Source organism: Eschrichtius robustus, chromosome 1 (genome assembly GCF_028021215.1).
Source record: "Eschrichtius robustus isolate mEscRob2 chromosome 1, mEscRob2.pri, whole genome shotgun sequence".
In the NCBI taxonomy this organism is placed as follows: domain Eukaryota; kingdom Metazoa; phylum Chordata; class Mammalia; order Artiodactyla; family Eschrichtiidae; genus Eschrichtius; species Eschrichtius robustus.
The window spans coordinates 13,084,884-13,108,754 of NC_090824.1; the positions used below are offsets into that span (position 1 = coordinate 13,084,884).

The following is a 23,871-nucleotide window of genomic DNA, read 5'->3' on the forward strand; positions in this document are numbered from 1 at the left end:
CAGCCACAGCTGGAGTGTGCAGCAGTTCTTATGGGGAGGGAGGGTGTTCTAACACCAGAGGGATCTAGAGGGCCCATGAAATACCCAACAGAGTCAGGAAGGTCCAGGGATTGACATTCTCAGAGAAAATTTGAGCAGGGATTAGGGAATTTGTCCTTGATTATCCAGTAGTGGCCAAGAAGGATGAAGCCTTCAGATGAAGTAGGGCCTCCTTCCTCTTGAGATTCATGGAGTGTCTTGAGCTCTGCAGCACATTGTTACAAATCCACTCTGGGACTTAACTTGGCCACCTCCCCTCTGAAGACAGAACTCAGCCCTGCAGTTTGGAAAATATCAGTCCCTGTCCTTGGACACAGGACCCCCTTCTACCCCCTGAATAGCTGCTCCCCACGGTGAGGGAGGGCTTGATCAGTCCCCTCATCACTAGTGAAGATCGCCAAAGCAGGAAGGCCTGTTGTACCCACCCCTTGGGGGGCTCTTCTTACTGTTTGGGTTGTGTTTGGGGAGCCCCACATTTAGTGATCAGCCTTTTTAAGCCAGAGCATCTTCTCAACAGTGGCACCTCCATGTTTATCATGAAGGATTAAATGCATCCTGTTAAAACGTAAATTTGGTTTTAGTCACTTAATCCTTCCCTGGAGTCAGATTCCTGGAGTCCTGGAGTGCTCTGGAAGAATCGATCCTTCTTCCAAACAGACTAAATAAGGATGTTATTGGGGATTAAGACTCCTTTCTTTCCTAAGATAAAAGGTGGAAGAAAAGGTCCATCTGGTTTGGACTGAAGGCGGCAAAAGCAATTAGATTCCTTTCTCATTCACCACTGTTGCTTAGTAAGATGAGGGCTCATCTTCCTGTTTATACACACTGGTCTGTGGTTTGGCCAGACAAGTGTGGGAGAAATTTTCAGCACAGAATACATCCCCATCTGCTGCTTTTCTCTGGCTGGTACAACCAAGAAAGAGCCAGAATCTGGACCTCCTTGGTTCAATGCTTTTCTGAAAAATGTGCTTCTTGCAGCTCATGATTCTGCAGCCTCCAGGAATTCATCTGGCAAGATGATGGTCTTTGATGGCAATAACCCTGGGGTCACAGTGGTGCCCAGTGCTCTGGGGAAATGGTGTGTCAATTCCATTTGCTTTAATTCAACAACTATCAGAAAGACGTTGGTAGATCAGACATTAGATATCAGTGTTAGAAAGTCCTGCAGAGGTCATGATCTCCAGTTCCTTCCCTATGAATTATCCCCTGTATATCTGCCCAAAATGACAGCCCAGTTTCTCTGCAAATACCACCAATGACACCAATTCACTACAATCCAAGACAAGTTATTCCAAGGTTGGGCAGAAAATCTTAACTCCTAATGAGCCAAAGTGGAACCACTTTTCCCACTGGCCTTAGTTCTGGCCTCTGGGAAGACATGACCCTTTAGGTACTGGTATTTGAAGAAAATTCTCACATCCTACTTCTCAGTGTTAAATCTCCAAGTTTGTATTAGACAGGGCTGGATTATACTGCAGTAACAAATATACCCCCAAATCACATTGCCTTAAAACAATAAAAGTTTATCTCCTGTTCATGCAAAGTCCGACGAGCAACTACTTTCTGGCAAGTCTTTTTCCCAAGTGATGGCAGTGATTCAGGATTTGTCCATCAAGAGCTTCTATCATGGGGGTCTTCCCCTTCCATCCACATAGGCAGGGGAAGCAGCACAAAAAGAATCTCACAGGGGGGTTATGGCCAAGTCTGGAAGTAGTTGGTATCCCTGCTACTCACATTCTATTGGCCAGATCCCAGTCACATGGCCCCAACCTAACTACAAGGGAGACTGGGAAATGTAGTTTTCCTATGTATGCAGGCAGAGGAAGCAGAATTAGTGAGCATCCAGCCAGCCTCTGACATACAGATCTTCAAGCCACCTCCACTTAGGGTTTGAGCATTCACCTTCTTGTACCTCATCTGAACAATGCCCACTTCTTCAACTGTGGTGCTTGGAGCTGAAGTGAGACAGTCTGTCCAACCTGCGCTGGGGAGAAAGGGACCACCTACCTCACTGTGCTTCTACTGACGTAATGGCCTTTCTGGCAAGCACATCACATCACTGACATATACTGAGTTTATGTGAATTGCTGTTAAGCCACATCTCCATCCTGCCTAGAGCAGTGGTCTTTTGAATCTGAGAGTTAGACTCTGTGGAGCCAGTGGAACCCACATGGAATGGGCAGAAAGTAGTAGAATGCAGTGGGCTGGACTAAGGTGGGGCTGGCGGTCAGCAGGGCCTGTGCAATGAGAGGAAGGAAATGACCTCAGAGGATTGCCTTGCCCAGCTGAGCAATGAGGGGGGCACTTGGCCAGAGGATAGCCGGGGGTTAAGGAGCCCTGACACCCTTCCTGGCTCGCTTAACTTCTAATCCCACCTGCAGAGTCTGTGGGGCATGTGCACCTTGATGTGCCCAAGGTCTCCAACCTGCCCTTGAACACCCACAGAGCATCCCAGGTACTGCTTACCAGGATCCTCTCTCAATATTCCTAGAAATGCCCAGGAATGCTCACACGCCTCAGGAATCCATCCTGGTGGATACCCCAGCCCATCTCTCACCCTGGGCCTCCCCACTATTCCTGTAGGTCACCTCTTGTCCCCCTGTAACCAGCTTCTCGAGGTCAGAGCCATGCTTACCATGCCACCTCAGATGTGGACACAGGCCTTCTCCAAAGGACAGCCAAGACTAGAGTGAACTTGGGCAAAATTTTACTAAAGGCCTAAGCGGGAATCATATTGTAGAGAGAAAAGCATAAAACTGGATCCTAGAACTCAGAGCTCCAGTGGTCCCTGGGCTGGATCCTGCTAAGGGATCTTCTCCTGGCCCTTTCTTGTACCTTAGCCCCTGCCACAGGGCCACAGGCCTGTCTCTCCCTGCAGGCAGACCTTTGAATGCTTTGCTCCAGAACTAGGACCTGTACTCTCAGCCTTCTTTGGGCTCCACCCAGGTCTTAGCCTCTTTCCCAAATGACTTAAATCTCTCCCCATAAACTTCTGCCCACAGGGAAGATAACCTATTACACAGTCAGGCTTCAAACTTCTCCATGCCAGAATAGAATTCTGCTATTACTACTGCAAAACCAAAGGCCCATTAGTGTGTATTCCCCCAAAACATGAGTCAGAAAAGTCCTGGGAGCCTTAGCAGATGATGTTTCATCTCTCTCTAGCCATCAAGATTTCAGCAATGCCAGGATGCACTCTCAATCAGAGGTCCCCATTACATGGAGCTCTGCAGACCCAAATCAGGGACACAAATTGTAACTGGAGGAGACCTGGTCAGTGAGGCTTAGAGCTGAGGTGGGTTCACCGATCTGTGAGAAGTCACAAATGGAGGAGGACGGTGAGCACACTACAGTGGCCCTGATGCCACACCAGCAGGAGCACAGACATGTAGGTGGGGACTCCCCACCAGAATGACAAAGGGATGTCAGGACAGCACCCACCCCAGCTACTTCTGGCCAAAGACTTCACCGCACCGTGTGTAGGGAGCATTGGACGTTAACCCCAGATCACTGAACTACACACTTAGGTTTTGCTGTTGAGTGTACAATTTAATTTCTATAGTATGTGTTCCATGCCTTACAACGTATGCCCCTAAAAGAATCAAACTTGACATGCTTAAGGAAATAAAACAGGCACAATAAACATTTGGGGCCATAGCTGGGAAGCAGGACTACTATTTCTGAACTCAGGTCCAGCTGCTCACTGCTCAAAAATCAATACTCGAGAGACAAGTGTTGGTAGAAATGGAAAACGTTGCTATTAATCAGAAAGCCTGCTATCTGGGGAGAAGGTGGGCTACTGTCCCCAAAACCAGCACCAAAGATTCTTCTTGGCCTTGAAAGTTTCTAAAGGGAAAAGGGAAAGTAATCTCAGTTAATCATTGAGATAGAGGATCAAACTCATTGGCATGTCCCACTGCGTGAAAGGCTCGCTGACTCCTTGTGATCTTTCTTTAGATGCTACCTCGTTCACATAGTTTGTTCTTGAGATTACTGAAGGGGAAGCTAGAGAAGAGATCTGGTCATCTGTTAATTATTCTTCATTTTTATTTCTTTGATCTACAGAAATAACTAACAGCTTAGGCATGGTATTGTGTGAGCAAAAGATTTGAAAGGTGTGCTTGGGCCAGAGATGAGTAGAGCAAGGGAGTGCCTGGTTTAAGGTTAGTTACAATATAATTTTGCTAAAGTGACAAGACAAAAGCTCTTTCCTGCCAAAAGCTGCTTACATTACCCCATCTAGATGATCCAGCACAAGATACTGTACTGGTTCAATACGTGAATGTAATGGGACGTGGTAATTCCACTTTGGATTTTGTCGGGGAATGTACAGTGAGAGGTTGTGAAGGAGATAAGGGCAAACCAATGAGCTGTCCAAGAGGACTCTGTGAGTGATCTAAGCCCTGGAAGGTCCTGACCCACCCCCCGGGCTCCGGGAATGTGGCTGCCCTTCTATGCAAGGAGGGCAGAGTCTGGCTCTGGAGTGGGGGGTGAGCAGATAGGGAGGAGGTGGGAGAGGTGTCAGGCTCTGCGGTGGGGGATCAGGATGTAAGGGGGTAAGGGAGGGGGAGGGGCACAGGGGAAGTGATGGAGATAAATCTTTTGCCTAAATAAACAAAATGTTGTTTGAAAAAGAGAGCATTTCGAAGGTATAAACATTTTGTTGTTGGTGGTGATGAGTAAACCTTTAGTGAAGCCCCAGAGCTTCGTAATATACACTACACATTTGTACATTTTCCTGTTTCTTAATTAGCCTGGGGGATTATTCAGGACCCTCTGTGTCTGCCTGGAAGTTCGTTGCTCACTGGTGTCCCCATTAGTGATTGGTCAGAAGACTCTCAGAGCAGACCGTGTGAGTGGCCTGAAGAAGCCAGGGTGAGGAGGTTGAAATCAATGCCTCCCGGCACTTAGCAATAAAAGCCAAAACTGGGGGCCCCAGAGGACTGTTTTCCTCGGTCCACATCACCTGCATTACCCGCCGCCCCCAACCCCGATCCAGGAGGTGGGCACGCCGTGACCCAGGCCAGTGTGGAGCACGTTGCTCACCCAGGGCCAGTGTTTATTTGCAAGGCTGTGGTAGCAGAAAGCCGGGGCCCTCAGGGAACTCCTCCCTAGATCCTTCTAGTACGCACCCCCCCATGCCTGTAATGTGCACGGTCACCCTTGCGCCATGGTGATGTCTACCAGCTTCTGGATCGTCTGGGCGTGAGTGCCATGGAAGGGCAGCCCGCCACCTCCATGCCTAGGGTGCCCGAGACTCCGCTCCGGACTCCATGCTGCACCGGGATGCCCAACATTTTTCTTCCTGGAAAGAAATGGGGCAGAGATAGAAGCAGTGGAGGGGGAGGAAAAAGAAAGAAATACATACATTTATAAGTGGAAAAAGAACGTTTGACTTGACATAGTCTCTTTTTTAAAAATGAAATGTTGGTTAAAAATACTAACACCACTGGAAGACTCATAGTGAAAAATAACAGTGTCCTACATCACACCTCATGGGCTCCCCAATCCACTCCCCAGAAGCTGCTACTTTGAACAGTTTGGGCTGTTCCTTCATGTAACTAAATAGTATGTTTTTTATGGAAATCTGCATTTTCTTAACAGACACTAAAGATTCACTTCTGCAGGGGCAGCTTGGCTACTTCCTGCCAACCTAGCCCTGCCCAGCTCTGCATTATCTGCCAATGGCCTTTGTGCCAGGAAGGCCCCTGTTCCTCCTGAGAGTTCCTCCTTGCTATTAGCCTCTGTTAGCCCTGCTGCAGTCACCTTCTAGACTTTACCCGGTGCGGTTGTGGGAGAATCTGGAGGGAGCAGAGCCACGGAGAAAATGCAACCCCATCCTGGGCCCAGCAGGCAGAGTGGTTTAGAATCAGACAGATCTGACTTGGGTCTTTCCTGGCAGGTGTGTTAACCTCTCTGTGCCTCAGTGTCCCCATCTGTATAATGGGGAGGTGGATGATAATAACAATGCCTCCTTAGAAGGTTGTTGCGAGGATTAAATGAGAAAATGCGGGACTTCCCTGGTGGTCCAGTGGGTAAGGCTCCGCGCTCCCAATGCAGAGAGCCTGGGTTCGATCCCAGAACTAGATCCCGCATGCATGCTGCAACTAAGAGTTCACATGCCGCAACTAAGAAGTCCACATGCCGCAACTAAGAAGTCTGCATGCCGCAACTAAGAGTCCGCATGACGCAACTAAAGATCCCACGTGCCGCAACTAAGACACGGCACAGCCAAAATTAATTAATTAATTTTTTTAAAAAAGAGAAAAATGCAAGTAAAGCACCTAGCATGGTCCTTGGCACACAGTAGGTGCTCATGAAATGAGGTGGATTATTATTGGCAGGGCTGGGTCCCCTGGTCTTTAGCCCAGAGCTTTCTTCTTTGACTTGCTGATTTTTTTAAAAAGTGATCTGATTTGCTTCCTTCTATCTCCCTCCAAAAACAAGGTGCCAAAGAACTACTTGTCTAAGCCACTAACGTGTCTGTCCCTTGTTGAACAGTTCAGGTTCCCCTGAGGAAGGTGGGTCTTAGGTGAAGACACAGGAGAGAGGATGGTGCCTGAGGGGCAGAAGTCAAGCACAACCTCCTTCTTCTCCTCTACAAACAAAGGAAGGGGACAAAGGGATCTAGAGCAGGAGGATCACAACAGACCAGAGAAGGGTTCTCATCTTCCTGCTCAGGCATTTGCTCATTCTTTCCATCACCCATCAAAGTTTTATTGAGCACCTGCTTTGTGCCAGGACCTGAACCAGGGATACAGTGGTGAATGTGACATGGTACCTGCCCCCCACACTCCCGGGGGCGTCACATTCTAGATGACTGATCAGGCAGGCACAGTCCATGGGGATCACAGCACAGAGCAGGGGCCCCCAACCCCATTTACTGAAGTGGCTCAAGAAAGACTTTCTGGAGGAGGGGCAACTAGGACCACAGGTGACAAGAGCAGGAGTGAGCCAAGCCGGGGGCTATAGGGAGCACTCACTGAAAACTTTTCAAAACAAGGGAGAAAGTGTTGGCAAATATCACCTAGGACCTGTCTCTACTCGCACCTGGCCTGAGAACCTGCATTTCCACTCTTCCCTGGGGCCCAAGGTAGGAGGGAGGCCCAGAGCATTTCCAGGCATGCCCTTTGTCCAAGAGCCCCTTCCCAGGGGTATCCAGCCCAGAATGGCATGTTCCGTCAATTGTTTGGACTTTATTCTCCCATTTCTCTTCTCCATTGGGACATAGCCTCTCTTTATGGGACAAGGCTTCTGGGACCACATGGCCATTTCCCCCTAGCACACTACCCCCACCATTCACATCCTTCTGGGTCCAAGCAGAGCCCTGGGGGTCCTCAGGGTGCACGAGATCAGTCAACAGCTTAGGAACTGGCTGGCACTCAGCCTCCAAGAGCCACAGGGACCAGCTGGGCCAACGGTGACAGCCTGCAAATTCCCAGGAATCCCTAGACGACCAGACCATCTTCAAGGAGGCACCACCAAGAGGAGGTGGTGGGGCAGGGAGGAGAACTGACCAGGGAGTGGCTGGAGACAGAGGGCCTGGGGGCTGCCACACCAGTCCAGGCTGAGACAGTGGGGCAGGAGGAGAGGGACAGAGGACTGAAGTGGGCAGAGGCAGCAGGGCCTGGGGCCTAGCTCATTGTGGATGCGGAAAGAGGCCCCAGGATGACTTCTGGGTGTCGAGGCTGAGTGTGTGGGTGGTCACTATTGATTCATGCTTGGAGCACAATGGGCTGATTTTCAGGTGATGCCGCTGTTCAGAGTGGGGTGGGAGAAAGGGGCCTCCTGGGAAGTTGGAGCTGTTCTGCAGTGTGATCTTGGTGGTGGCTGCATGGAGGTGTACGTGTGTAAGAACTCACCCACTGTACACTGAAGCTTATGTGCTTTACTCTGTTCGTTATACCTCAATTTAAAAAATATAAAGAAAGTGGAGTGGGGTGAAAGTGCTGGAAGAGAATGGTAGCCAGGATGAGGCCAGAAGTCATGTTCCTGCCTCTCTGTATCATCCATCCAACCATTATCCATTAATCTATCAGGCTATTCATTCATCCATCCAGCTAGCCAGCCTACCAGCAGTCTGTCCATCCATCCATCCATCCATCCATCCGTCCATCCATCCATCCATCCTTAGTCCCTCCTGTAAGGTGTCATCAATCAGCTCTTGGCTCCTGATAAGCTCTGGGAAATGTCCCCCAACAATTTGTTTCGCCCTCAAGTAAAACCCCTGGGGCACAGCCAAGGGCCAGAGTGGGCAGGGTGTGCCCTGGATGGTGGTGGCCACCTTCCCTGGGCTCCTCAACCTGGTGCCCACTCCTGCTACAGTCATGATCACATCCCCTGAATATGGGAGGCCCTTCTTATAAGCAACACACAGAACAGAGATGAGGGACATTCCTCCGCTCCTACCCAGCCAAACTTCACCAAAACTCAGGCCACAGCTCTGTCCGGCATCTCTTGATGACCCAGGCGTCCCCATGGAGTGACCCACTGAACTCCAGGATGACGACTCTAGTTATCCCCTGCACAACGCACTGCTTCATGTCTCTGCACCTTCGCTTCTGGGAGTCCTGCTGTCTGGAAGGTCCTTCCCACCCTTTCTCACCTGGCTCCTTATATCCTACTCGCCCTCCAAGACCCAGTTCGGTGCCACCTCTTCCAGGCAGCCTTCCTTGAGCTCTCTGAACGAGCCAAGCACCTGTTCTCTGTGTCCCCACAAGCAGTGTGCACAGTTCTATCCCAGCTCCTGAAATTACCTCCCCCATGGACCCTGGGTTCTTTACCCCTCACTATCTCCCAGAACAAGCCTGGGCCTGGCCCAGAGGAGGGGCTATACAAAAATGTGTTTGTAATTTTGTTTTAATGATGTTCCCTTTTATTTTCTTTATAAGGGCGGTACATTATTAATATATTTATGAAGACTGGGTGGAAATGTGGAAGGAGAATTTCCATCCCCAGAGGGTAAGCGTGGGGCTGCGTGAACTTGTTTGGCTGGGTTCTGTCTTTTGTGTCTGCATGAGTCAGGAATCATGTGTGAGGCGGCCCTCTGAGTGTTTTTTTCCAATTCAGATCCAGGAAGTGTAAAGAAAGCATAGAAGGATCTCTGGGGCCCTTTAGGGCAGACCATTTCCCCTGAAAATGTCACTTCAGCTGCGCGACTCCCCCTTTCCCCTCCTCTCCTGCACCCTGGCATGGCCAGAAACTAGGAAACTACTGAGCCACATCAGGAAGAGCTCAGAGTATGCAGTCAGAGAGCCTAGACTCAGCTCTGCCTCTCCGCTGTGTGGCTTTGGGCAAGCCGCCTTCCCTCTCAGAGCCTCAGCCCCCTCCTCTGTAAAGTGGGGATAACAAACCAATCCGGGGAGAAATGGGGGCGGGTGCAGGAGGGAGACAGACACAGAGGCAGAAGGAAAAAGGGAGCAGAAAGGGTGCGAGACAATGTAAAAGAAGGACAGGAAGGAGGCAGGGAGGGGCTCTGGATGCAGACGCTTCGCACAAGCGAGGGGCCCCAGGACCTCAGCTGCTGGCTGGCTGGGGGACCTGCAACTGCACCGGCCCCACCTCAGCTGCTGTCTCCAGGCTCAACGCTCAGGAACCTTCCTGTCTCCTGCATCGCCTCCCCATCTCCCCACGCCAGCCTCTGCCACGACGCTGAGAACCCACCGTCTCGTCCAGGGTCTCAAATGTGGTCCCCGCAGCAGAAACATTGCCTGAGAACTTGTCAGAGACGCAGATTCTCCAACCCATCTCAGACCTACTGAATCAGGAACCCTGGGGTGGGCCCCACTGTGCGCTTTAAGATGCCCCTGAGGTGATTCCTGCTGTCTGGAATGTCCTTTAGATGCCTCTAAGTTTGGAAGAATCACTGCTTTAATAAAGCACGGCATTCATTCATTCATTCATACACTCATTCATTCAACAAGGATTTACCAAGCACTGGGTTTCCCTCCACTAGTTGCTGGGAAAGCAGATACGAAAGACCTGGTTCCTGATTTCCAGGAGGTTTTTTTTGTTTTGTTTTTTCCTCATTTACCAATCTATGCCTTTGGGGGGGACAAGACTGGGGAAGCCTTAAGTTGCATGAGACTACTTGGACTGTCTGGGAGTGGCCTTGTGGTCAGCCTGACGGAACTCGAGAAACCCCTCCCCGACCCTGACCCGTTCCCTGTGTCCGAGAGCTCCCTCCTCACAGGCTTGGGCAGTAGCTCGGAGGAGAGCAAGCTCTTCCTCACATTGAACCAGAACCTCTGCCTTCTGGCCTGCTTTTGTCTCTCATGCGGCGGAGGAGGGTATCTGTGCCCCTCCCCCAGGAAGCTGTTGAGATCTCAGGCCCCCCAAAATCCTCTCTCCAGCAGGCCAAACACCCCAGCTCCCTCTGCTGTTCTCCGGGTGTCCCCAGGCCTCCCACCCTCCTGCCTGCCTGCCCTCAGGCGAAGCTGTCCGCTCACAGGTGAAGTCACCTGTGACCTGGGATTTAGATGTAAAGTCTGGGCTTTGGCCCCAATTTCCCGTGATCCAGTTACTCTGGAGAATTCCCCTAGAAGGTGCCTGGTACAGATTGACGCGCCACCAGCTTCTGCCCGGGGTGGGCGGGTCCCAGCTCTGCGAGGAGCACCCGCTGGGGAGGGGGTTTGAGCCTGATATCGGTGTCACGAGAGCCGTGGGAACCGAGGCCTGAGGTAGGAACAGCCGAGTCTCCAGGGGCCCATCTCGCTGCTCAGGGTCCAGGACCGGGAGCAGAATGCTGGAAGCATTTAGAGGGCTGGCTGGCCTTCTCTCTTTTTGTTTTCCCTGCACGTATATGTGAGTTCACATAAGTCAGCCATGCGTGTGCACGTGTGTGTGTGTGTGTGTGCATGTGTGTGTGTGTGTGTGTGCATGTGTATGTGTGCGTGTGTGTCCTGCCTCTGCACTGGTCTATGGGGAACGCCTGGAACTGCACACAGCCCTTCACAGTTGGCTCTGCAGTCAGAGGAGCTCACTCAAAAGCCACCCAGTGGGACCCTGGTTCCTCGCTCAAAGCCCTCGCGTGGCTCCCTATTACTTCTCAGGTAGAAGCCTCAGTCAGGAGTCGTGGTTTGCTTGGATCTGGCTAATGTGACCTCCCTCTTCCAGGGGTTCTGGCTAATGTGACCTCCCTCTGCCAGGGGTTCTTAATGGCCCCAGACGACTTGGAGACTCTGATGAAACCAGGGATTCTTGCCCAGGAAAATCCATGTATGAAACAACTTTGCAAACTGTTTCGGAGGACTTGCGGACCCCCTCTTTGTGGATGCTGGGGTCAGAAGCCCTCCTCTGCTCCTATCACACCCTGGCTTGCTGCCGTCCACTTCAAGAGCAGTCTCCCCAAACCAGCGCTAAGCTGGTCCCCATCTCCCAGCTTTTGTTCCCGCCGTTCCTCCTGCCCAGATGCCGCCCCTTCCACTGGGTTTATCCCTCCCAGCCTTCAGCCCACAGGGTCCTCTTCCCACCTTGGGCCCTCACACCTTAGCACCGTGTAGGATGGCTGACGGTGCCAGCGGAGTTTTCAGCGCCCTTGCCGGATTGTAAACTCCTTGGAGGGAGATGCTAAGGACACCTACAGCTACCGCTATGAAGTGCCTACCATGGGTAGGTATTCCGTTCTTCCAAGAATGCTGACTGCCCCTATTTCACAGAGGAAGATAATGAGGCTCAGAGAGGTTAAGCCACCTGCCTAAAGTCAAATTAGAAGGAAAATGGTCATTTATATGAGATCTTTCATAATGATTTAGAGTCACTAGTAGGTCAAAGTCCAGTCCAGTGGTTGCCTGATGGGAGACCTTTGTTTCAAGGCAGGCTCTGCCTCTGGCTTTTGATGCGCAGCAGTGGTGCTGGCCCCTGGCTTATGGATTGAAATATCGCATCTACCCCTCATCCGGGGAAAAAGTTGCATCCATGAGAGTTGCCTGCTGGCCTATGTTACCTTAGTGATGGATGGGAGGGCCTGAGTCCAGTTCTGTTCTCCAGGTGCTCTGAAGGGCCCAATTGCCTTCCTCGGATAACGTCTGTGGACCTCACATGAGTTCAGGATGTACAGCGCACAGGCCAAGGCATAACCTCCCCAGTTAGAAACGCCTGGAACAACAACAAAAAAAGATTCCATCATAGGATCGCAAAAGTCATGTCATTTGCCTGGGAGGAAGAAATTTTCCTCTACTCTTCTAGGTTCTTCTGGCTGGTCTAACAATTAAATTGACGTGAGACAGATTAACAGGAGAAAGTCAAACAAAAGTTTAATAACATGTATACACAGGAGAAACCCAGGAGAACAGAGAAACTCACCAAAATGGCTGAAGCCCTCACCTTAAATACCATCTTCAGCTAAAGAAAAAAAGGATTTTGGGGGCATTGGTTTGGGACCAAACCAGTAATCAAAGACCTAATAAAAACAACATAGGAAATTATTTTGATAAAACATAAAATCCCTTCTTTATAGGCAGACTAATCAAAGGTAAAGAAAAACATTTTATAAATTATCAAGAGCAGACTTTTGTCGTCTTAACACAGAGAGAAAACAAGATTCTAATTTTGTATCAGCTTACTTTTAATATTAAAATTCATTCACTCAATTGAATATACTCTAATCTTTGCCAATCCTGACCACACACAAAACTCTTTTCTCAGAGTTCCTTTTCCATAAACCTTCTACAAATCCTTTTTTTTTTCACATTCAAACTTTGTCCTACACTTTTCCTCTTTTTTTAACTTTTTACTTTATTTTCCCTTAACAAAATGCATTCCCATTCCTTATACCTTTTAAAAATTTTCCTTACATATGAAGATGTTTTCCTTATTTATTTTAGTAGTTTTATGGTATATTAATTAGAATTCTTAACCCTTAGAAAACTTAATTTCTAGTGAAAACTAAGAAGTAAGCAATTGTGAACTGTTTGTTATACCAGTATTTTTAAAATACATTTCATAATGTATAATGTATAACAGACCCAAACATCTTTAAGTTTTTTTTTTTGTAATGAGAAGACAAAAGTAGGTAAACTTAGACTTGTTTAGCAATTAATATTTCAGTATTTTATGTTATTTGGAAATGATCTAGACATTCAATGAATTCCCATCATTTAACTTAACTTAGAAAAACTCTAAAGTTTTAAATTACCAAAAGATTTTCAAAGTTATTTTTAAGTCTTATCCCATTTATATCAATATTTATCTAAATCATTTGTTCCCAACAATTATGTTTAGAGTACTCATGAAAACTTCATGAGACATTAAAGTCAACTATCATCCCAAGCTATTCTTCTTGCTGATAAACTTCGTAACAGACATAACATGAACTTATTTGACTAGTAAACCCAGGTAGAATAAAAGTTTTATATTTAATACTGATAACTCTAAAGACATGCCTATTTTAATTAAAGCAGTAACTTTAAATTTGCTTTTATTTACTGAAGGTTAATCTTAGATCATGTGAACTCGAAAAATATTTGGGTTAGTCTGTTATATTTAGAACTATTTAATTCAAAGGTGCTTACTTTTAAGCCAATTAGAGTTCTTCTACAAGTTACTTTCGGCAATACCATCAGAAGGTAGAAAAATACCCTATCTATAACATACATGCATAGATATACAGACAGACACAACCAGAGACCTCATAGCTTTCATTTTAAGACTTTAGTCATGAATCAGGTATAACAATATAAAACTCACTAGTTCATAAACATCCGTTGCAGTACGTTAAGTTTATCCACTCAGATGGCAAAGGCTTTTTACTATACGTGGAAAAGACTTTTAAGATTTGTATTTGTCCTTGACAAATAATATTAATTAAAGAAGCTGTGAATTAGATTTTGGGTAAGGGAGCACTTCCAGCAGTTAGTAATTTTTTTTTTTTTGGCTGCGTTGGGTCTTCGTTGTTACGCTCGGGCTTTCTCTAGTTGAGGTGAGCGGGCTTTCTCTAGTTGAGGCAAGCAGAGGCTACTCTTCATCGTGGTGCACAGGCTTCTCATTGTGGTGGCTTCTCTTGTTGTGGAGCATGGGCCCTAGAGCGCGCGGGCTTCAGTAGTTCTGGCGCGGGGGCTCAGTAGTTGTGGCTCACGGGCTCAGTAGTTTTGGCGCACAGGCTTAGTTGCTCCGCGGCATGTGGGATCTTCCCGGACCAGGGCTCGAACCCGTGTCCCCTGAACTGGCATGCGGATTCTTAACCACTGTACCACCAGGGAAGTCCAGTTAGTACTTTTGAAAAGGGCTTTTTCCCTTTTTTCCCCCCCGCCAGGTTCTACTGATTGATTCCCCAGGCTCAGTCTCAGGTGACTGTGGGCTGTGCTTACATTTCTGATTTTGTAGAGATTTACAAGACAAAGACAGTTGCTTTCAATTCCACAAAGACCTGGGCTACTGCCTAAATGATATCAAAAGGCTGATCTGCTCATCCAACTATATTTTCTTTAATTTGTTTCTTTATATCAGGGAGAAGATTTCCAATTCAAATGGAAATCAAAAGATTTCTATGTTTTAGAACTTCAGAGATCAATGCATCATGCCTTCAAAAAGTCTGCACAAGGTATCCAATAAAGGCCCTCTTTATGAGTGCTCAAGTCAACCCCAGACCAATTCACCCGAGGGGCAAAAAGCCTCCACCATTGCTCCTATCAGGCCCCAGTATCAGCCCCCCCCCCAGTTTTCATCTCACATTGTGTGGGCTCATGCAACCCTACTGACTCTCATTAGCATGTCTAATTAACATTGCCCAAAGGGTGGATTTATGTGCCCTGTCTTACAATACCAAGCAGTGGAAACATTCCCCAGGGAGACGCAATGTCTACCCTGACAATACAATCAGGCAAAAGAGACATAACCACCTTACATAAAGCCCATTCAAACACTGCAATTTTCTTACAAGCTCTCACCTCAATTTCATCAACTCTTATACCTTTGACCATAGCCTCCATTAGGACCCCATCAATAAGTCTCAGTCTTACAATACTGGGTAGAAGTGTTCCTGGCCAGACATAACATCCATTCCCATAAAGCATTCCAGCAACGTTGTTTAACCTCTTCATATAACACCCACTCAAACATTCCGACTTTTATAATCTTATCAACTCTTGTACTTTTTACTTTTCTCAATCTTGTTGTAGCCCAAGTCAGGGTTCCACTAATGGGTTTTGGTACCACAGCTTGTAAGTTTCTGGCATCAAGGAGTTCCAGAAACTTCTCTCCATCCCCCTGCCATCTCCCCACTCTTGTGTAAAAAGGCTTTGGGTCTGCCATGAGGGGTTGAGCCAAGGGACCCAGGTCCTTTTGTCAATCTTTAACTCAATTAATCGACCTAATTCTTGCCCCAAGTGATTGTTGGTTAGGTTTCTCATTGTAATTTTTGCCTTCCAGTTTAAAAAATTTCTCCAAACTGGAGTAAGTAGAGTGGACTTGTTTGGGGCCCTTTAATGTTCTGGGGATCAAAGGGCGTCCCTTTGGCCCACCTAATCTTAGATAGTGCTGTATTAAAAAACCTTTATTTTAATCCCATCAATGTCCATTTTACTTATCCCATTTCTTAATAGCCATCTGAAGATTTCCATCCTGCTGGGACAAGTCCCGTGAGCCTTCTCTTTCTGATTCCTCTCTATTCTGCAACTTTCAATATTTGCTTTATTTACCTTCTTAATAACCCTTTAACAAGTTCTACCTTTTTGGGAAGAGTACCTTGACTTTCCCCTTGGTTTCTTCCCATTCTCTTGTTAATTAACCGAATGCTTTTATTAGCATCTGTAAGACCCATGAGGGGAAGCTGAGACACCAAATTTGATAAGGTTTCCCAAATCTTTTTTGTTTTGTTTTGTTTTTTAATTAAGGGAGTTCTTAGGGTTAGCCATTATATTTTTTTGTTTCCACCTTTTAATTTGGTCTTTCCACAGGTGCCAATAAAACAGCTGTTTACAATGAGAGTTCTCTAAAAAATTTACCAATTTAGAAGTTTTTCCGATTCAAAGGATCCATCACCTGCTATTGACGAATAGTATCTTAATAGCAACACAAACCAATAAGTCTTTTTATGCCTTAACCGTGGATGAAAGAGGCATCCCTCAAGAATGTAAAGGACACAGCCCTAACAAGATCCAGAAATTTCACTCCCCAAAATAGTCTAAGAAAGCGGAGACTTTTGTTGCATCACTAATAAAGCAACAAAGGTTGAACAATGAAGGCCCCTTATAGACTGGACCCTTTATGACAAACTCCCCTGAGAGCTGGTGTGGCCACACAAAGAGACGCCAGTCAGAAGCCTGGGTTGTTACCTGGGCTTCTGACCAGTTGGCTACAGCTGCTCAGAATCCCAGTGTATCTGACTGCAGAATGCATACCAGTATGTGTACCCTTCTGATGGCAGAGACCAGAGAGAGTTTTCTCATTGGTCAGCAAACCAAGCTCTTCAGGATGTATAATAAGATGGAAGGAAAAAACTCATCCAGTTTTTTTTTTTTTCTTATATGTACATTAACAGCTTTAAGCTAAGTCTTGGGTTTCTTGGAGCCAAACTAATACCTAAGAGGGATGTACTGTGGGGCTGAGGATTGTGAGGTATTTTACAGTGTACCTCGTGACACCGAAATTTTCTTGAGGTTGGTGGGTGACCTAGTATTGATCTAACCCATTCCATGACCGACTTACCCTTTCACGAGTGCCTACTTGAGGTGGTGAGCGCCCTGAGGGCCCTTAAATCCTCAACCCTTGCCCACCTGTGGTGCAGCTGTGACTTCCAAGACATTCCTTAGCAGTAGCTCTTATCTCATGCATATTAACTCACCGTGCGCGTAGTTTGCCTAAATAGACAGTGGTCTGGTGAGACTAGCAAACTCACCAGTCTGTGGGGCCAGCCTGGACAAGCTTAAAGGACCTATGCCTGCGTCCTACCCTATGGAATTTCCTTCTTATGACAAACAACACAATAGAGAGGTAAAGAAAAACAATAACCATCTTTGGGAGGAAAAGGATCAACAAATCAAGAGTACTCTGCCAGTTTTCAAAACAAGTCTCTGGGTCCAAGGAACTAGCTCCATTAAATATTTCTCCTGTTAATCTAACTTTAGAAAAGCAATAAAGGCCCCCACTACACCTAGCCCGTATTCTCTGCAGATAACTCTCGTTATAGCTCTATTCTGGGAACAGGCCCTTTAACTAAATTCTTTATGCAGTTAAGGGGGAGCTAAAAAAAACTTCCCGAGTCTTCTGTTTTTTAAAAATCATCATCCTCTGTACACCTGAAACTAACACAACATTGTAAATCAACTATACTCCAATAAAAATTTTTTAAAGATCATCCTAAGTTAATCCTCATGCCAAGGAGACAGATTTTGGGGTCACAAATTTTGCTCCCCAACAGGTTCATCACCCTGCCTCTAAGCAGCAGAACTCAAAGAATGGTCCCAAGACCAGTGGCACCTGTAGTACCTGGGAACTTGTTAGAAACACAAATTCTTGGGTCCCAGCCTAGACCTACTTAATCGAAACTCAGCAAGGGAATAGGGGAGCAAACTGAGTTTTAATAAGCTCTCCAGGTGATTCTGATTCAAGTTAAAGTCTGAGAACCATTGCTCTAAACCATCTGGGTTATGCACTGTTAGTGACCAGAAGAGAAGAACATTCAAGCTATAACCCTAGGAAGCCATTCCAGAACTCTCCCTTATGGCTAACCTGAATCCCTCACGCTGCATGGAAGCCCACCATCAGAGGGGTTAGGTAACAGCTCCATCATGCTGTGTTGCATCACTTCTTCTTGTGCTTAAAGATCACTCCTAGGTCAGTCAGAAGCCAAAAGTGGGTTTGTATTGAGTATAAGAATTAGAAGCCAACATGCAAAACAAAAAAATGCTGATTGTGCTGTGATGAGATGATAGTATTTTTGTCCTCCGTCACCCTTCACTACCACCTTTTGAGAATGTCTATAGTATTGTTACATCATCTTTTCAATTAAAAAAGTGAAAGGTATGCTGTATTCAAGCATGGCTAGATCATGCATGGCTAGATCATGGGATACATAGTGGAGATCAGGGAGATGAGGCTGAGAGGATCCCCAAGACCAGGAAAAGGGACTAGACTTGAGCCCATATTCAGGAGCCTGTTCTGGGAGGCCCCCTGTGATGTCCTGCTGCAAACTTTGATCTCTATAGGCACCAAATAGCACAGAAGAATACACCTTTAGGGCCAAGGCACCATTTGCTTGTGGACCCTGTCGTGGGTTTTTTCTCTTCTCACTTCCATCATACCTGTCTGACTATGGCTGGGCCTGACACGTTGCTGACCAGCCCTGGTGTCAAGAACCAAGGATGGAGTCAGCAGGGCTTCTGTGCCTCCTAATTCACTCTCCTTGGGAGATCCACTACCTGCCTACTGCCCCCTCTTGACTGCCCCTCCTGGAAGAAGAACAGCCAATCTGCCGTGACTACCCAGCCCAGGGCCAGCCTGGATGACTTTGAAAAGGCTTCGTCTAATCCTCAGAGAGACTCACTTTCTGCGTGAGGCCAGCGAAGCTTGGAAATAAGAGCTGCCATCTCCTTACTGATTCCAAAGCCCTTGATCTTTCTTGTCTTTGCTGAGCTGAAGGAGCAGACAAACTTCTCTGCTTTCAGGCCCCAGCAGCTCCCAACCCTAATTGCATGGGCCCCTTTCCATCTCTCTCAGCCCCAAACCACAGATTTTCATCTGAAACTCTCATTCCAGATAACAGCCTCTCTCTCCCCACTGCCAACTGGGATCAACTTTTCTCTTTGGGGAACTTCACCTGCTGCTAAAATCACATCAGTGATGCAGTTGGCCAAGCCCTTGAGATTTGTTCAATTATACAGAGAATCTACATTCTGGGTGGCAGATAAACTTGAGGAAATCTGAGGACTTCCAAAGAGATTCCCCAGAGGCTCCCTTCCACTGAGATCCAAAACCCCAGGATAAAGGGGACTAGTAAATAATAGACCTGCCGACAGCAAGCAAGCTCGGCACGCCTGAGGGGTAGGGTTTGTCTGGGTGTCCCAGCCGAAAAGCTAACCCAGGGTGGAGACCTGAGACATAAGATGTTGAACATCTTTTCATATCCTTACTTGCCATCTGTACGTCTTCTTTGGTGAGGTGTCTGTTCAGGTCTTTTGCCCATTTTTAAACTGGGCTGTTTATTTTATTATTAGTGAGTTTTAAGAGTTCTTTGTATATTTTGGGTAACAGTCTTTTATCACAAACGTCTTTTGTAAATGTTTTCTTCAAGTCTATGCCTCGTCTTCTCATTCTCTTGACATTGTCTTCTTCAGAGCAGAAGTTTTACATTTCCTTCTTTCAGTTTTATTGAGATATAATTGATATACAGCATTGTATAAGTTTAAGGTGTAAAGCACAGCGATTTGACTCACAAACATCATGAAATGATTACCACAAGTTTCGTGAGCATCCATCAACTCAAATCATCTCATATAGATACAAAATTAAAGAAACAGAAAACAAGTTTTCCTCATGATGAGAACTCAGGATTTACTGTCTTAACAACCTTCACTTATAACATACAGCAGTGTTCATTATACTTATCATGTTGTACATTACATCCCTAGTCCTTATTTATCTTATAACTGGGACTTTGTGCCTTTTGACCACTTTTATCCAATTCCCCCTCCCCCCACTCTTTTTCTCTGGTAACTACAAATCTGATCTTTTCTTCTGTCAGTTTGTTTGTTTTTGAAGTGTAATTGACCTACAACACTATGTTAGTTCCTGGTATACAACATAGTGATTCTGTACTTCTGTACGTTTCAAAATGATCACCACTGTAGGTCTGGCTAATATCTGTCACCATACAAAGATATTACGTAATTATTGACTATATTCCTCAAACTGTACATTTCCTACCCATGACTCATGTATTTTGTAACTGGCAGTTTGTACTTCTTAATCTCCCTCAGCTATTTCTTTCCTCCCCAACCCCCTGGCAATCACCTATTTGTTCTCTGTATCTATGACTCTGTTTCTGTTCAGTTATGTGTGTTCATTTGTTTTGTTTTTTAGATTCCCCAAATAAGTGAAATCATACAGTATTTGTCCTTCTCTGTTTGACTTATTTCACTTAGCATAATCCCCTCTAAGTCCATCTGTGTTGTTGCAAATGGAAAGCTTCCATTCTTTTTTATGGCTGAGTAATATTCCATTATATATATATACCACATCTTCTTTATCCATTCATCTATTGATGGGCATTTAGGTTGCTTCCATATCTTGACTATTGAAAATAATGCTGCAATGAACATGATGGGGTGCACATATCTTTTCTAATTAGTGTTTTAATTTTCTTTGGATAAATACCCAGGAGTGGAATTGCTGGATTGTATGGTAGGTCTATTTTTAATTTTTTTCCATACTGTTTTCATAGTGGCTGCACCAATTTACATTCCCACCAACAGTGTACGGGGTTCCCTTTTCTCCACATCCTCGCCAACACTTGTTGTTTGTTGTCTTTTGATAATAGCCACTCTGACAGGTGTGAGGTGATATCTCATTGTGGTTTTGATTTTCATTTCCCTGATGATTAGTGATGTTGAGCATCTTTTCATGTGCCTGTTAGCCATCTGTATATCTTCTTTTAAAAAAAAAAAGTCTGTTCTGGTCCTCTGCCCATTTTTTAACCATGCTGTTTGTTTGTTTTTTTTGATGTTGAGTCTTGTGAGTTCTTTGTATATTTTGGATATTAACCCCTTATCAAATATATCATTTACAAATATCTTCTCCCATTCAGTAGGTGCCCTTTTGTTGACAGTTTTCTTTGCTGTGTAAAAAATTTTTCGTTTGATATAGTCCTATTTATTTATTTTTGCTTTTGTTTCCCTTGCCTGAGGAGAGAGATGCAAAAAATATATTGCTAAAACTAATGTCAAAGAATGTACTGGCTATGTTTTCTCCTAGAAATTTTTTGGTTTCAAGTCTTCCATTTAAGTCTTTAATCCATTTTGAGTTTATTTTTGTATATGGTATGAGAAAGTAGTCCAGTTTGATTGTTTTGCATGTAGCTGTCCAGCTTTCCCAACACCATTTATTGAAGAGGCTGTCTTTTTCCTATTGTGTATTCTTGCCTCCTCTGTCATAGGTTAATGGACCATATAAGTGCGGGTTCATTTCTGAGCTCTCTATCCTGTTCCATTGATCTATGTGTCTGATTTTGTGCCAGTAACATACTGTTTTGATTACTGTAGCTTTGTAGTATAGTTTGGGGGGGGCTCTCCAAGATCAGCAAGTGGGTCTGATCCAGGCTCCTTTCAAATTGCTGCTTCCGCCCTGGGTCTCAGAGTGTGTGGTATTTTGTGTGCTCCCTTTAAGAGCAGAGTCTCTGTTTCCTACAGCCCTCTGGCTCTCCCGAAAGAAACCCCATTGTCCTTCAAAGCCAAGCATTCATAGGGTCTTCCCAGTGCAGGATCCCCAGGCTGGGGATCCCGAGGTGGGGCTCAGACCCCTTGATCCTTGGGGAGAAGCTCTGTAATTGTAATGATCCTCCCATTTGTGGGTTGCCTACTTGGGTATAGGTCTTGACTATACCACATCTTCACCTCCCTTCCCATCTCATTGTGGTTCTTTCTTTATATCCGTAGTTGTAGAAGATCTTTTCTGCTAGTCTTCAGGTCGTTCTCACTGATAGTTGCTCTGTAAATAGTTGTAATTTTGGTGTATCTGTGGGAGGAGGTGAGCTCAGGGTCTTCCTACTCTGCCATCTTGGCCACTCTCCAGAAGTTTTTAATTTTAATAAAGTCCAGCTTATCAATTTTTTCTTTCTCGGATCATGTGTTGGTGTTTTATCTAAAAAGGCATCACCATACCTAAGGTCTAGGTTTTCTCCTATGTTATCTTCTAGGAGTTTTACAGTTTTGAATTTTACATTTAGGTCTGTGATCCATTTTGAATGACCTTTTGTGAAGTATGTCCAGTTGTTCCAGCACTATATTTTGAAAAGACTACCTTTGCTCCTTTGTTAAAGATAATTTGACTTTATCTGTATGGGTCTATTTCTGGGCTCTCTATTCTGTTCAGTTGATTTATTTGTCTATTCTTTTGCCAATACCACACTGTCATGATTGTTGTAGCTTTATAGTAAGCCTTGAAGTCAGGTAGTGTTAGTACTCCAACTTTTTCTTCTTCAAAATTGTGTTGGCTATTCTGGATCTTTTGTCTCTCCATATACACTTTAGAATCATTTTGTTGATATCCACAAAATAACTTCCTGGGGTTTTGATTTGGATTACATTGTGTCTATAGATCAAGTTGGGAAGAACAGACATCTTAACAATGTTGAGTCTTCCAATCCATGAACATGGACTATCTTTCTATTTACTTCTTTGATATCTTTCATCAGAGTTCTGCAGGTTTCTTCATCTAAATTTTGTACATATTTTGTTAGATTTATACCTAAGTATGTCATTTTTAATCAAATTTATGGGCACAGAGTTGTTCATGGCATTCTTTTATTACTCTTAATTTCCATGGCATCTGTAGTGATGTGTCCTCATTTATTTTTAGTAATTTGTGTCTTCTCTCTTTTTTTCTTAGTTAGCCTGGCTGGAGGCTTATCAATTTTGTTGATCTTTTCAAAGAACCAGCTTTTGGTTTTGTCAATTTTCTCTATTGATCTCCTGTTTTCAATTTCATTGATTTCTGCTTTAATTGATATTATTTATTTCCTTCTTTGGATTTAATTTTCTCTTCATTTCCTAGTTTCCTAAGGTGAACGCTTAGATTACTGATTTTAATATACACATTTGATATAATAAATTTCCTTTCTTTCACTGCATCCCACAAATTTTGATAAATTGTATTTTCATCAAGTTCAAAATATTTTAAAATTTCTCTTCAGATTTCTTCTTTGACTCATGTGTTATTTAGAAGTGCTGTTTAATCTCCAAGTATTCTGGGATTTTTCCAGCTATCTTTCTGTTACTGATTTCTAGTTTGATTCCATTGTGATCTGATAGCAGACATGTTATGATTTCTAGTCTTTAAAATTTGTTAAGGTGGTATTTATGGTCCAGAATGTAGTCTATCTTGGTGAATGTTCCATGTGAGCTTGAGAAGAATGCATAGGCTATTGTTGTTGGATGAAGTAGGCCATAAGATGTCCATTATATACAGTTAATTGATGGTGTTGCTGAGTTCAACTATGCCCTTACTGATTTTCTGCCTGCTGGATTTGTCCATTTCTGATAGAGCTGTGTTAAAGTCTCCAGTCACAATAGTGGATTCATCTATTCTTCCTTGCAGTTCTATCAGTTTTTGCCTGATACTTTAGGAGTATGCACATTAAGAATTTTTATGTCCTCTTGGAGTATTTACCCCTTTATCAGTATGTAATGCCCCCTTTAACCCTGGTAACTTTCCTGAACTGTTCTGAAGTCTGCTCTGTCTGAAATTTATATAGCTACTCCTACTTTCTTTTGACTAGTGTTAACATGGTATATCTTTCTCCAAACCTTTACTGTTAATCTATACATTTCTTTATATCTAAAGTGGGTTTCTTGAGACAACCATATTTGTGTCTTGTTTTTTGATCCACTCTGACAATCTCTGTCTTTTAATTGGAATATTTAGACCATTGATGTTTAAGGTGATTATTGATATGATTGGATTACTATCTCCCATACTTGTTGCTATTTTCTATTTGTTGCCCTTGTTCTTTTTCCTATTTTGTCTTTCACATTTTTTCTGACTTTCATGGTTTTAATTGAACACTTTATATGATGCTATTTTCTCTCCTTTCTTAGCATATCAATAATAGTTCTTTAAAAAAAAAAATTTTTTTTAATGGTTGCCCTAGAGTTTGCAATATATGTTTACAATGAATCCAGG

At 44.9% G+C, this 23,871-nt stretch overlaps 1 protein-coding gene across 1 annotated transcript in view; it reads right to left on the minus strand.

The window, feature by feature from the left end:
• Positions 1-3,678: 3,678 nt before the first annotated feature.
• The window catches only part of DGLUCY (D-glutamate cyclase), a 51,450-nt gene continuing 31,257 nt past the window's right edge, over positions 3,679-23,871 (minus strand). Inside the window, 5 exon segments of the mRNA XM_068555976.1 lie at positions 3,679-3,885; positions 5,201-5,270; positions 5,273-5,340; positions 8,354-8,358; positions 11,984-12,135. Coding sequence (XP_068412077.1) covers positions 3,816-3,885; positions 5,201-5,270; positions 5,273-5,340; positions 8,354-8,358; positions 11,984-12,135 — 365 coding nt within the window. The 3' untranslated portion in view covers positions 3,679-3,815.